Source organism: Lagopus leucura, unplaced genomic scaffold (genome assembly GCF_019238085.1).
Source record: "Lagopus leucura isolate 7727_CA_CO unplaced genomic scaffold, USGS_WTPT01 Super-Scaffold_100159, whole genome shotgun sequence".
NCBI classification, from domain to species: domain Eukaryota; kingdom Metazoa; phylum Chordata; class Aves; order Galliformes; family Phasianidae; genus Lagopus; species Lagopus leucura.
The window spans coordinates 11,361,558-11,374,179 of record NW_024962335.1 but is presented as its reverse complement, the minus strand read 5'-3'; the positions used below and the strand labels follow the sequence as shown (position 1 = coordinate 11,374,179).

General features: G+C 41.6%; 1 protein-coding gene across 5 annotated transcripts in view; it reads right to left on the bottom strand.

The window, feature by feature from the left end:
• The window catches only part of TCF20 (transcription factor 20), a 115,796-nt gene that overhangs the window by 7,999 nt on the left and 95,175 nt on the right, over positions 1-12,622 (bottom strand). For all 5 annotated transcript variants that reach the window (XM_042890545.1, XM_042890546.1, XM_042890547.1 and 2 more), the window contains 2 exons: positions 8,062-8,155; positions 1,680-1,729 (listed from right to left, as the gene is read on the bottom strand). In XM_042890545.1, the coding sequence (XP_042746479.1) occupies positions 1,680-1,729; positions 8,062-8,155 (144 nt within the window). The remainder of the gene's footprint in view (positions 1-1,679; positions 1,730-8,061; positions 8,156-12,622) is intronic.

Here is a 12,622-nt window from a genome sequence, read left to right as displayed (position 1 = left end):
TTTAAACGTGCTGTAAATTTTCAACATCACCTCCACAATTGCACAGAATACGTTATTTTCTTTAATATGATGAAAAGTAGGCCAGTTCTGGATCACAGACTCACTGCTTCCAGAATCTTCCAGCACATTTTAAATACATCTGTCTAAATACATCATATTGTGGTAAAAAATCTAGAAAGTACTATGAGACTAATTATTTTATGTTTACGAAAGACAGATTAAAGATAATCTGCGAAGACAAAAGACCACCAGATGTCAGTCTAATTCTAGGCAGAGAAGAGATCTGCAGACAAGAACTAAATGGAGACTAAATGAGAGTAACTGAATTGTTCCCTATTATCATTTATTTTCCAGCATGGGCCATCCATGCTCTCACACCATTTATATGCCATCCAACTGGCCACAAGAGTAGCCATTTTTCTGGAGACTCCTGAGCATTTAAAACCAGTGGACGGATACCCACAGTGTCCCAGAGTTGCAACATCACTTATGGACAGGGGGAAGTTAGGGGACAAGAGAGAGGATGGATATTCCCAATCCTTATCACATTATTCATATGCACAAGAGAATATGTGCTATGTCTCCTCTTTCCACACAGAGCAATAGAAGTCCAGCACCACTGGTCTGCATTCAGCAAAGTATATCCACACTCTAGGCATAAGCATCATGCTGAATCCATTATCAAAAACGGGAAACAATGAGTCTTTAGAAGAGTCAAGATCCAAAGAACAGCCAAACATGTATCAAAGGACTCAGTCTAGTAACTACCACTTAACTAGATGTCTTGGTTTCAGCTGGGACAGAATTCTTCCGAGCGTCTGGTACAATGCTGTGTTTTGGTTTGAGGACAAAAACAATGTTGGCAACACACGGATGCTTATAGTTACTTGCTAAGCCAAGGCTATTCGCAGTGAAGGGCCAAGGAGCTGGTAGGGAACTGAATTAGGAAGTTCAGCTCACTGGGGTAGCTGGGCATTGGTCAGGGGATGACGAGCAATTGTTTGCACATCACTTGCTATATATATATGGTCATAACAATATTCCTTTTGCTTTTCTCTTAGGAAATAGTATATCTCAATTCTTGAATTCTACTTTGTTGGGGTTTTTTTTTGTTTATTTTTTGTTTTTATTCTCTCCCCATCCCACTGGAAGAGGGGAGAGTGAGCAAACGACTGTGTGATGCTGAGCTACCTGCTGGGTTAAACCACAACACTAGGACAAGGTATTTCACATAGACAACAATGGTTCATGATGTAGTCTAAATGCTTCAGCTTTCCCAAAGCTGTTGAAACCCTTCCATGAGCTATTACTTCTTCCTTCTTGCACCCTCAGTAAATCCAAGAAAAATAAAACCACAGTTTCAACAAAGCACTTGAACCGATGCAGTGAGCAGCATTTTAGTTCTATCACAGAAGGCAGGAAAAGAAGCTGGTTCTAACGTATAAAGAATCTAAAGAACGACTGAACAGACATGGCAAAATCTTCACTTATCTTCTTAAACTCCCTGTATTCTTCTAAAGTTGATGTGTGCCCCCAGAATATACTGCAAGCACGCACCACAGAAGAAAAAAGCACCTCTGATTACAAATGTTATCCAGGTATAAAACTATTAAAGCAGATTTAAATACCAGAAGAGGACAGCAAAAAAAACCAGGTCTAATACAGGTGAGGATTCTTACCTTGTGCTTGGGGCACCTCACTGAGAAATTCTCTTCGTTTAGTAAACAATCTAGAGGAGGAGAAGACAGCAACTTATTACATTTTTAATAAAAAACAATTTGAATAACACACCACATGTGTTAATTGTGCTTCTCAGGCAATGTATCTTTCATTCAAATATCTTTTTTTTTTTGTTAGTAATACTATCTTATCAGCACATTTGTCCCTTCCACTCCCAAAGCTGTAGCAATTAAAATTACTACACACCCCCGTGTCACCTGGGTAACCAAACCTAAGCATCCCCAGCCTCCCTAGTCCTCTGTATCCAAAAGAATCACAACAGCAAAACTGCAAATCCTGCAACCCAACCCCCTTCATCTACTCTGGCCTTCCTTGCACAAGGAAGTCAAACACATCCACCCCATCCCAAACAGACAATCCCTGCTTTGCAGGTCATAGGAAAATTGTTGTCTTTCATCCTACCCCAATGCCCTGCCAACAACAGAGGGAGAAGGGGTGACTGTCCCTTAGGTATGGTTGCATATGACAGTTTATTTACAATCCCAAATCCTGAAGATCAGTTTACACTTTGACACTATGTCTGGTAGCTGGGTCACTCATGCTGCTCTTGGATCTGCTTCCATGATTTGTGTATGCAAAGCTTCTATGATCTAAGAAACGGTTTAATTAATGATTTAAACCTATTAAAAAAACTGGGGCACCTAAGCAGTGCTTGTTTAGGATTCTACAAAGCAGCTCAGAGAGCTGTGCCAGTGCAGGTGTTGGTACCTCCCATCACCTCCCACACCATGGGCACTGGCTGACACCAGGAGCATTCAGCAAGTTGCCTACCACCTTCCATCTTTTCAACCTATCCAAACAGCCAGCAAGGAAGGCTGCACGATGGTAAATAAAATGTGCTAATTTAAAACGCTCTTAAGTATGTAGCATAACCAGCGCTACCTGCTGTTTCAATCTGCTGGAAGAGTTTAGCAGACAGCAGGAGACTGCAACTAAAGCTTGAGGGAAAGGCTTCCTAGACACCCAAGCCTTGGCAGAGCATCCCTCCGCTATGCAACGTTTATGTTCCAACACAAATGCCTCTGGCCTGAATCAAAGGGAAACAGCGTGCAGTGGGCAAAGTTAATCGAGAGATTTTAGCAAGGAAGAGTAAAACCTTTAATCCTGCCAGGGATAACGATTTCATACGCAGCATTAGCAAGTGACAGAAAAGAAATGAAATAAATTGTTGTTGTAAGGGCAGGAATTGTACATTTCGACTATATTCTGAATTATCGCTGTATAATACAGTGATATCATTAAAATCACTAATCATTAAAAACACAGAGCAGTGATCAAAAAATATACACAGCATGTTAGAAAAGGATTTTTTTTCTTGGAAATTTGACGTCAGTAATGAATGCAGTTCTTTATCTGAAAGGAAGATGGCACAAGTATTAGGAAGGAAAGTCAGACACCTTGCACTTCAGGCTTGATCAGAGAATGGAGCTCTGTTTCTTAAGAAGTTTGGCATTTTTTCTTGTAAATACTGATAGCAATCCCAATTAATGAAAATTTTTTGTTTTTCCTAAGGGACAACTGTAGAAAACCAACTGCTCCCTATAAAAATCAACAGAACAGCAGTAAACCAGAAAAAATTGCTCAACATTACCAAGCTGGCCTGGGTTTCAACTGTCAGTTCCAAGGATTTTACATCACAGAGTACAATTCATCACCAAATCAGCAGACACGTAGCTACCATCAGCTTATCATGGCAGAAAGGGAAAAAGAGCAGAGACTCGTCCTTGTTCGAACAGATTTTTCTCCATAAAGCAGTCAGGAAAAAGCCTAAAGCATTTCTAATGGAAGCAATTTTTCTTCTGCAGGCTTCACGCTTTGTCTCACTCTCTGTGTTCTTCTTGTTCCTCATCTTTAATGATATTTGTGAAGACATGGAATTTCTCTTCTCTGAAAATCCTTTTTATTTTGCTGCTATTCGTTTTTACCTAATTTACAATCACGAAATGTCAGTATGAGCTACTCCCTGTGCTGGATGCTGAGGGTACAAGAGCGCTGCACCATCTGACTGTAGGTGGCAAGGAACAAGCCCAGGGAGCAGATAGCAAATTTCACAAAACAAAGATTCTGTTTCCATGGAGACATCTTCAGGACTAAGTTATCTTGAGACATCACAGGCTCTTTGTAAATTTGGACAGACAAAAGCTAAACACAGACAATGTTAACCACAGTCATTTCCACGTAAAAATTATTTAAGTGGCACCACTGATCTTGATTTTTATGCAAATGGCCAGCAGGAGTTCAGCTGTTTTTTTGCACAGTTCTCTTGCACAGAAACACACCCTACACTGCCAGAGATTATTTTGTATGAGAGGAAATTAAAAGGAAGACTGAATTGGGATATACAAAAGCATCTAAATGTACTAACTGGAAGCTTAGGAAGACATATGCCCTGCACAGCAGCCACTTAGTGTCAACAGCCCAAAATGTGGCTCCTCAGCAGGGTTGGCACAAAGTACGGCAAGTAGCTCAAGTGGCTCTCAGGTATTGCACCCTCCAGTCCTTCACTGTAAACGTGCTGCCCTTCACACGATAAGGCACAGGAGCTGACAGGGCACTCGCTTCTAACCCAAGCAACTCAGAGGCAGAGACACTTCAGTTCAGTGCAGCTGCCCAGGCGTAAGACACACACTGAGTCTCAGCTATGGCACACTCACACTTCCAGGGATGCCAGAGTCACTCTGTCAAGCACTTAGTGTTTATGACTTGACATACCCTAAAAAGCATTTCAGTAAGTGCTTTTTGGATTATTTTTTTTCTTAACATACAGAAGCAGTCATATGTATTCCAAAGGCCTGAGCATGTCGTAAACGTCTGCACAAACTTCTGAGGACTCAGCATCATCTCCTCCTTAAAGGTGGCTGCATCCTTCATAGTGGGGCGGCTGACTTCAAAGCAAACTACCACAGGGCTCAGGGAACTTGAGAAATACCTACACCTGATTCACTGCAGCAGCACTGCATCACCAATAAAAAGGTTTATAGGCAGACAGCAGGCTGGCGAGAGAGAAGAGAATGCTGATTGGCTTCTCCAGGAAGCTCACATTTTCTGTTTGACTATAAATGAAAATGAAGTCCTATTCCTTACAACTTGTTTCTTTTATACTGACTGGAAGAGCATCTATAGATTAAGACAGCTTGATTATTCCCACAGGTATAAAGAATTGCAAGGAAGGTCTTACTGTCATGTCATCAGGCTGAAATTTTCAATTCCAAGAACGTACGTCAAGCTGGGCTCTTCTGTTTGTTTTGGTTCAACACCTCAGCTAAAGCAGTCTAACCATTTCCTTAGAACTCTTTCATGGAAAAATTATTCTGCCAGTGCTCAACATCCTGGGCAAACTTTCTCTGAAAGACTCTAACAATATTCTGGTTTGCTATGGGACCAGAACAGAATTTTAGCCAAGGCACTCTCTTGCAACTTACCACAAAACCAGCAAATGTCACTCTGTGCAAGGAGGTAAGGGGATTTTAATCTGCACATTCTCAGAGAGATTTCTTCTATTTTAGTAGCTAAATCCTTTGCAATTCCAACAACTGTGCTTCTTCTTGGGCCTTAGATTTAGGCATCAGAGCCAAAAGCTGCAAAGTTGTCAGGGATCCCCTTGAAGGCCCAGGAAGTCTCAAGAAAGGACATGGTCATTTCTCCACCGCAAAATGGGAAGCTCTGATGCAGAAGGCAGCAGAAGCAAAAAGGCTAATGGGATGGGAATGTGGAGCTGGAGATAGAATGCAAACTGGCAGGTTGCGGAGAGTAGGGCTAAAAGTCAAGAGCAGGGAATTAAGGAGGAATGGAATCAGAAGCATGTGATCCCACAGAGTAAGATGTGAGACTTATGCAAAGACTGAGGGAAGTAAATGGGACTAGCTGGGTTGGGAGGGAATCAGCAGAAGGAAGAGAAGACTACATCAGGAGTGTGTTTCTGCCAGAAGACTGAAGACTAAGAATTAGTGGGATGAGAGGAAACAGAGGAAAAGCAGAATGAAGAGAGGGAGAGGCCCGAGTCCTTGTTCTCAGTAAATCATACTGTTCCTGGACTGAACACAGAGATTCACAAGTTTCATCATTCCTCTACTATTGTTTAAGTATGCTCGTGAAACAGCCAAAGGACCCCATCTCCATGCAGCTCTCATCTAACCACTGGCTTGCAATTTATTCTTGCCATGTTACTCTAAGTGGGTAAACCAGCTTGGAATGGTGCCCTCTAACAGATGGCCACATGACAAAGCTGTGTCTCATGACAGAAGTTAGAGCAGAAGAAAATGAGGCAAGCACAGCCTTGGAACATGAACACAGAAAGCTACTCTAAAAAAGCCTCAAAGGCTACAGTGTCAAAATGAATGTTAGGCTATACCAAATGTAAGGTAGCCCACTTCAACGAATTATACGGTAAACATATTATATTACATTTAGCATGGATTTAATACTATGAATTTAAAAGTAGGACTATATTCTGGTTTTCCATAGAATACTGCCTCTTCCGCGCATGGAAACTACTCTTGAGAATCAGTCATGATTGTTCAGTAAATGTGTCATCTGGAGAATCCTACTGCATTTTCTGAAGTGGTGTTAATGAGGAAGATATATCTGAAGAAAAAGGACAATATCTTAATTCTGTTATTGTATTTGGAACACAGAAAACGTTACGTCAGGTACACAAAAATTCTTACTAAGCACCCTGAATTGTTGGGCACATTCACTATAATTTTACCTTGTATCTTCATGGCACAGAAAACGAGAAGTCATAAATCAGGAACAAATCACTAAATACGCATACAAGTTTGCTAATGTTCACAAAACTCTTCAGAGATAAAGATTACAGAATTTCACAACTCTACTTTCTGAACTGAGATGGGAAAATTTCACTCAATAAAACACAGAATCACAAAGTGTGGATAATGTAATGTTCATTACTGGAATATCCCTTCATCCTGTGAGTTGAGGTGGAGCCCTATCTATCGAAAAATAAGTCTTTAATTAGGTGCTTACTATCTCCTAAGATACATTCCTAAGAGACCAACATTAAATTTACAAGGACAGCCTAATTTCTGCCCTTTTTTGAGTGTGCAATTTCTGCAACCTGAGTAATGTTTCTTTAACACTGCATTCCATGTACAATCAAGGCTCCTCTATCTATACTGCAGTATTAGTCATATTCCACTGCAATACTCTTTGTATTAAATAAATTTCTATTGGAATAAAATGCGATGCTCCAATAGGGTGGGATTTCACAGCAAGAAGTGAAATGCAGTCACTCAAAAATGAGCAAACCTACTTCAAGCACTGTAGTATTTGAAAAATAGCACAAAACAGGTGGAGAAAGAAGTGGTCTGCTGTGGAAATGCGGTAACAAATTGGGAGCTTGCATTTATATGCCAGTCAAGAGATGCAAACTTGAATCCTTACCTCCTTGCAATAGGACTAAGTTTTGTACAGTGTGAGAAGTGAGTTACAGAGTACTGGAAGAGCTGGGCATTATTTATTCTAAACTGCTTTGTTGGTGGGTGTTTTTTGCTGTTTTAAATTTTATTTTTTTTTTTTTTTTAATAATCCAAGAATAAAATTTATCTCCAGGGAAAACTTACTCTTGCACACAAAATACCAATTCAACCCCAAGCTGACAGCTGAAGATAGTTTAAAACTCACAGAACCTCTTATGAATTGTTGTGACATACCTTACATGCATTCCTCTTACCTTTCCTTGTGTCAGAGGAGACTGCACAATCCAAATCTTTTATTCTGTTTTAATTTCCAGAAATCTATTAACAACATTCTAGTGAAGCTTTTTTCCTGCAACCAACTGTTCTGTCTTCTATACAACCTCTGTTCACACCAGGTGAACACCACATTCCATAAGGGCATGTGTACTCACAGAACTCCAAACTCCTCCTCTAAACACTGAATAAAAGGTGCAAATTCTGCAAACATTTAGCTTGTCCAATGGTAACAACTGGACCTAGTCAACAGATCAGCTTCTAAGGAGGGAGAAGGAAGGCTGTACTGCTAGTGGTACTGAAGATACTACAGACGCTTTGCACTTGAAATCAGTTATCTTTACAAGTGATATTCTGAAAGAGGGGACATGTCTTTCTGGTTGCTTGCATCCTTTTCTTTTTTTGCCATTCTCACACGGCAGCTGCATTTCAGTTGCTGCAGCTGTGTTCTGTAAAAACAATCTTCTGCATTTTCAGGTAGATACGTATCACTGCAAGTTCCATTTTGTCCCAGTGCATTACTGTACGATGCTTCTCTGATGTGATCCATCATCATTTCTGCTACTACATCAGTAGTTAGACATACAGTTAGCATGGCATTTCTTCTTACCTGCATCGATGGCACATGGGTAATGGTATCGGAAGGAGCAGCCTTTGTTGTAGCAGCCTAAGGTGGCTCCTGGTTCCTGGCAATGGGAACATTTCTGAAAGGGAAACCAAGAGATGGCAATGAAGACTGTAACAATAATTCCAAATATGTGCTTTTTGCTGGGAATCAACCACGTTGCAGCACACATTTCTTGAGTATCACAACGTTATGTCTTTATACATCACAGAAAGAAAGGCCTTTTGAATAAAGGCAACATAAGCTGTTTCAAACGCAAAACTTTTCAGCTGTGCTTAACCAGGCAATGTAGATCAAATGCTCACACCAGTCATTCAGACAGAACTTGGAACACTTCTCTCAAATCCATCTCACTGACCCATGTTTCAGCACCTGACAATGACATCAGTGTTAAAATTGGAAAAGAGGTTTTTTGAATCTACAGCAGCTTAAAAATGAAAATTAGCATGACAAAGATGATTTAGAGGACACCATTAGTGCAAAAGTAATTTGCTGACATCGGTTTCATCACCACTAGTTGTTCAGGAAGATCAAGGCCAAGTTGAACATCTTTTCACAGGTGATGAAGAAAGGTTTACCTGGAGCAGGGGAAGATGCCATCAAGGAAAAATACCTCATTGTCACAGAAATGGCACTTCTCCTGAAGAAGCGCTCACAGTGCTAGAAAGATGCCACATATTTATTTTCAAAGCAGAAAGATTCATCTGACGAATATGTTCAAGTTCCCTATCACCTCAACTGGTCAGTGATGTATTTGATTGTATTACCAGACAGATGTGAACGCAACAGGATGAAACCCACTCACCCACTTACTTCCCCTCGAGTGACTTTACAGATGTAGGCCTACAGCGCAGCTCATTCAGACAACAACTCCTCTTACTGAATGGATACAGTGAGTGATTTGCATTAACTAATCTCAGATCCTGATGAAAGCTGGCAAATTAACATTTTGCAAAGAAAAAACACTTAAGTCACATCTAGCAGAGGGCTGAGAGGCCACTCCTATTTGAAAAGTAAAATGCAAGAAGACCAGTGGCAGAAAAACATTAACTACAACTTCTCAGATGTACCTAAGAAACACAGAGACTCTGGGTTTGCTGATAAACATGACCAATACAACGTGGCTTCATGCACCTGAATGAACACTTCACCTTGAATTCAGGCTATGAGAAGTCGCTTTGGTCAATGACTGCACATGGACGAGATGACCTGAAATCTCTCTTCCTTTTGGAGAAACTGTTGTCGAATTACATGCACTCCATCAACTCTACCAGCATGCAACAGCCATACAGCACATGGAACAGATGTGCTTGAACCAGCAGCATACCTGGCACTGCACAAAAGCACCATTTTTCTGCCAAACGAGGAGCCTCATATGCCAGGATGGCTGCATCAGCAAGACAGCACTTCTTACAACCCTTACACAAATGTGGCAGTGCGAGCCTGCAGGACAGACGTGGCCAATGATTACAGCCACAGAGAAATCCCTCACTCTGAACAAACAGGGTTTTGATTGCAGCACTTCACAAAAAACCTAGGAATAGCTGACAGTTGTTGCCCTTCCTGCTATTCTGCGTGATGCAGACAGCCATGACTAGGTTGCATTTAAACGACTGAATGAGGATGAAAGCAAAATTAGCTCCAGCCATAAACCAGGTGGCCCTCTTCAAATCAAAGCAGATGCAACTAGCAGCAAAGCTTGTGAGGCATCACTTCTCCTGACATGTACAACTCTAGTCTCAAATGCTGCCTTCTCTTTTCAGTTATGCCAAAGCTTTTCGAGCCTGATCTTCAACATTCCCTTTTTCAACATTCCGATTTATTACTGTTTCTATCTTCTAAGCAGTAAACGTGTGTCATGACAAACTACTATTTATAATGTAAGGAAAGTACCCCTGGGGCCCGAAAGAGACACCCAGGAAGCTTATTTTTGCCTGTCAGAACATGAATGCTGGTTTCCAACCATTAAAAAAATAATAATAAAATCTAACACAATATTTAAATGCACACTGAAACACATGGACCTCTGGCCAAACAGCAATGTAATTCGCTCTCTCACGGGAGTAAAACCGAGTTTCATGTATAAAAAATGGCTCTTCCTGGCTATGAAATCAACCCTATAAGATTATTGTGTACTGGCAGCAGTCCCGGATTCACCTATGCCAAGTATTCACAAAGTGCAGCTCGAGGAGCTCTGGATCAGAGTGCTTTACCTGCAAGCTTTATACTCCGTCTCAGATGTGGCAGACCAAGATTAATTATTCTAACAGGACAGAACCCAAATCAACTATTCTTTTTGAACAAGGCTATGAATTTCTAGCGTTGTCCCTTAGAGGCATTCTGTCCTCCCCACTTTATCTCATCTTTGAAGTACCACTGCGCCGTTGCAACAGCAGAGGTCATTCTTCCCTGGAACACTGTGTCCTGCACAGAGCAGTCAACAGGAGCCTATGAACTGCAACAGCAGAGATTAAACTGCAGCTGTGTCAAAGATTTCTTAAAACTAAAAAGGCACATCGTAAGAGCACACTGTGCGATACAGCTGAAAACAAAAAGACCCCTAGCAACATTTTTGATACTTTTCAAACTGTTAATTTAGTCTTTGAACTAATTCTTCATTGCATCGAATGTGGTTCATCCTGCTATTCTGAAACTCGCAGTGGGAATATGACTGGCAGATTTTCAATGTGCCCGTAGTGCTCAGCTGAGGATGGGCACAGATATTTTCACATGGGTTGTAGTTGGGGCCGATTAGGCAGGAAAAGTGGGTGGTTAAGTTTGCTGAGGATGAGCACCAAGCCTTTTCTTCCCTTGTTTTCAGTCTGCCCGACCAACTAGATTATTGCCAAGGTTACCTGCAGCTACGCCCACAGCAGCAATTCCCCAGCGGACTACAACACCATTGACTGCTCAAGGCAGAGATCATCTGCTGCTGCTGCCTCCCCTGCTGCTGAACAAGTCTCCATTCTGCCAGATGCTTCTGCTTTTCACAAGCCACTGACAGTCTAATGGCCCCGTTTCTCTTACCTCCTGGGACCCCCGACCATCTGCTTCTTCCAGGGGAAGCAGGGGGAACCACAACACAGTAACTACTCTTTTCTTTTGAGTCCTTCCTTCTTGACACACCACACAGCGACTGAACAAAGCAGAAATCCTACAAAGTTATATGGTCTAAAATAACTTAGGAGTTCACCACTGAATTGTTGAAAGAAACAATAACAATGCCACGTACTTTCCAAATGTCTCCAAGTTTTCCTAAAACACACAGAATATAGCAAATGTAAAAAATTGTAGATGGTTTCAGTTCTCATTTGCAAGACGCTGCAGTTGTGCCTTGAAAGATAAAAAGATGCATAGCTCCTGTCAGCGCCTTTTGAGGCTCTGGTGAGAACGATATCCTTACACATTTACATTCCAGAAATAGACAGACAGATAATGGGTACACTGCACTTAGAACACTTTCTAAAACCCAACAAAACCAGGGAATTTCATACATGAAATACATAAACTGGGCTCAATGATCTCTTACCATTCTATTTCATCCATGAGCAAATCTAAACCCAAAGTCCACCGCCATCCTGCGGCCACTCACCAGCAGAGGGTAGCAGCCTGCTTGTCACCTCCACAGGAATTAGAGCATTCCCTGCCAGGGTAGCAGCACTCGGCCTCTCATGGGAAGAGAAATTCCTTTTGCTCAGTAAGCAGCCTGCTTAACCTGCCCTGCCTGACAGAGCAGAAAGCTGGTGCTTGGAGCGTGCTTCCAATGGGAGGTGCCAACGGGCAGCAATCACTGCCAGGCAGCTAATCAACTCCTGGCTTAAATTAAAGAAAAAAAGAAGAAAAAGAAGACCACACAGTGAAGATTGATTCAGAGGTCCTATCTCCACAATTCATCTCTGGCCACAGCGCACATACATCTCACTTACAATAGGCTGGAGAGACTGAGAAGTGCCATTTAAAAGAGACACTCCATCCCTTGAACTACATTATCAATAGTATTAAAGCCAGATACAACCTCTCTACTCCTCCATGCTATTAGCAGCCCATTTCTTCCTCGTTACAGCTCATCATTCTCTGTCTCCCAAAATGAAGTAACACCAACATGAAGCATGAGAAGTATTAGGACAACCACCACAGCTCAGAGGAGAGGTTCTGATTCACTCACAACACTATGACATCCTCCAGCTGCTTTCCTTTTGCTTCAAGGTTTTTTGGGTTGGCTCGGGTTTGCCACGCACTCTATCATTTTTGACTGGAGACTTTATTAGAAGACCTTTCTTGCCCATTGGTTGCTTTTTTGAGGTTCCCACCAGTGCCCCACACTCAGGCTTCATTCTAAATTCCTTTCCTCAAAGTACAGCACTGTGTTTTCCCCCACCCTCTGTTTTCTTCCCTTTTCCTTCACTTTGCTCCCCATCCCCTTTTTTCAACCCTTCCTGAATACCAGCATCAAGAACACATACATGGATTAAAAAGCAAAGTAACCAGCTTAAGAAAGGAAGAAAGGAAGAAAGGAAGAAAGGAAGAAAGGAAGAAAGGAAGAAAG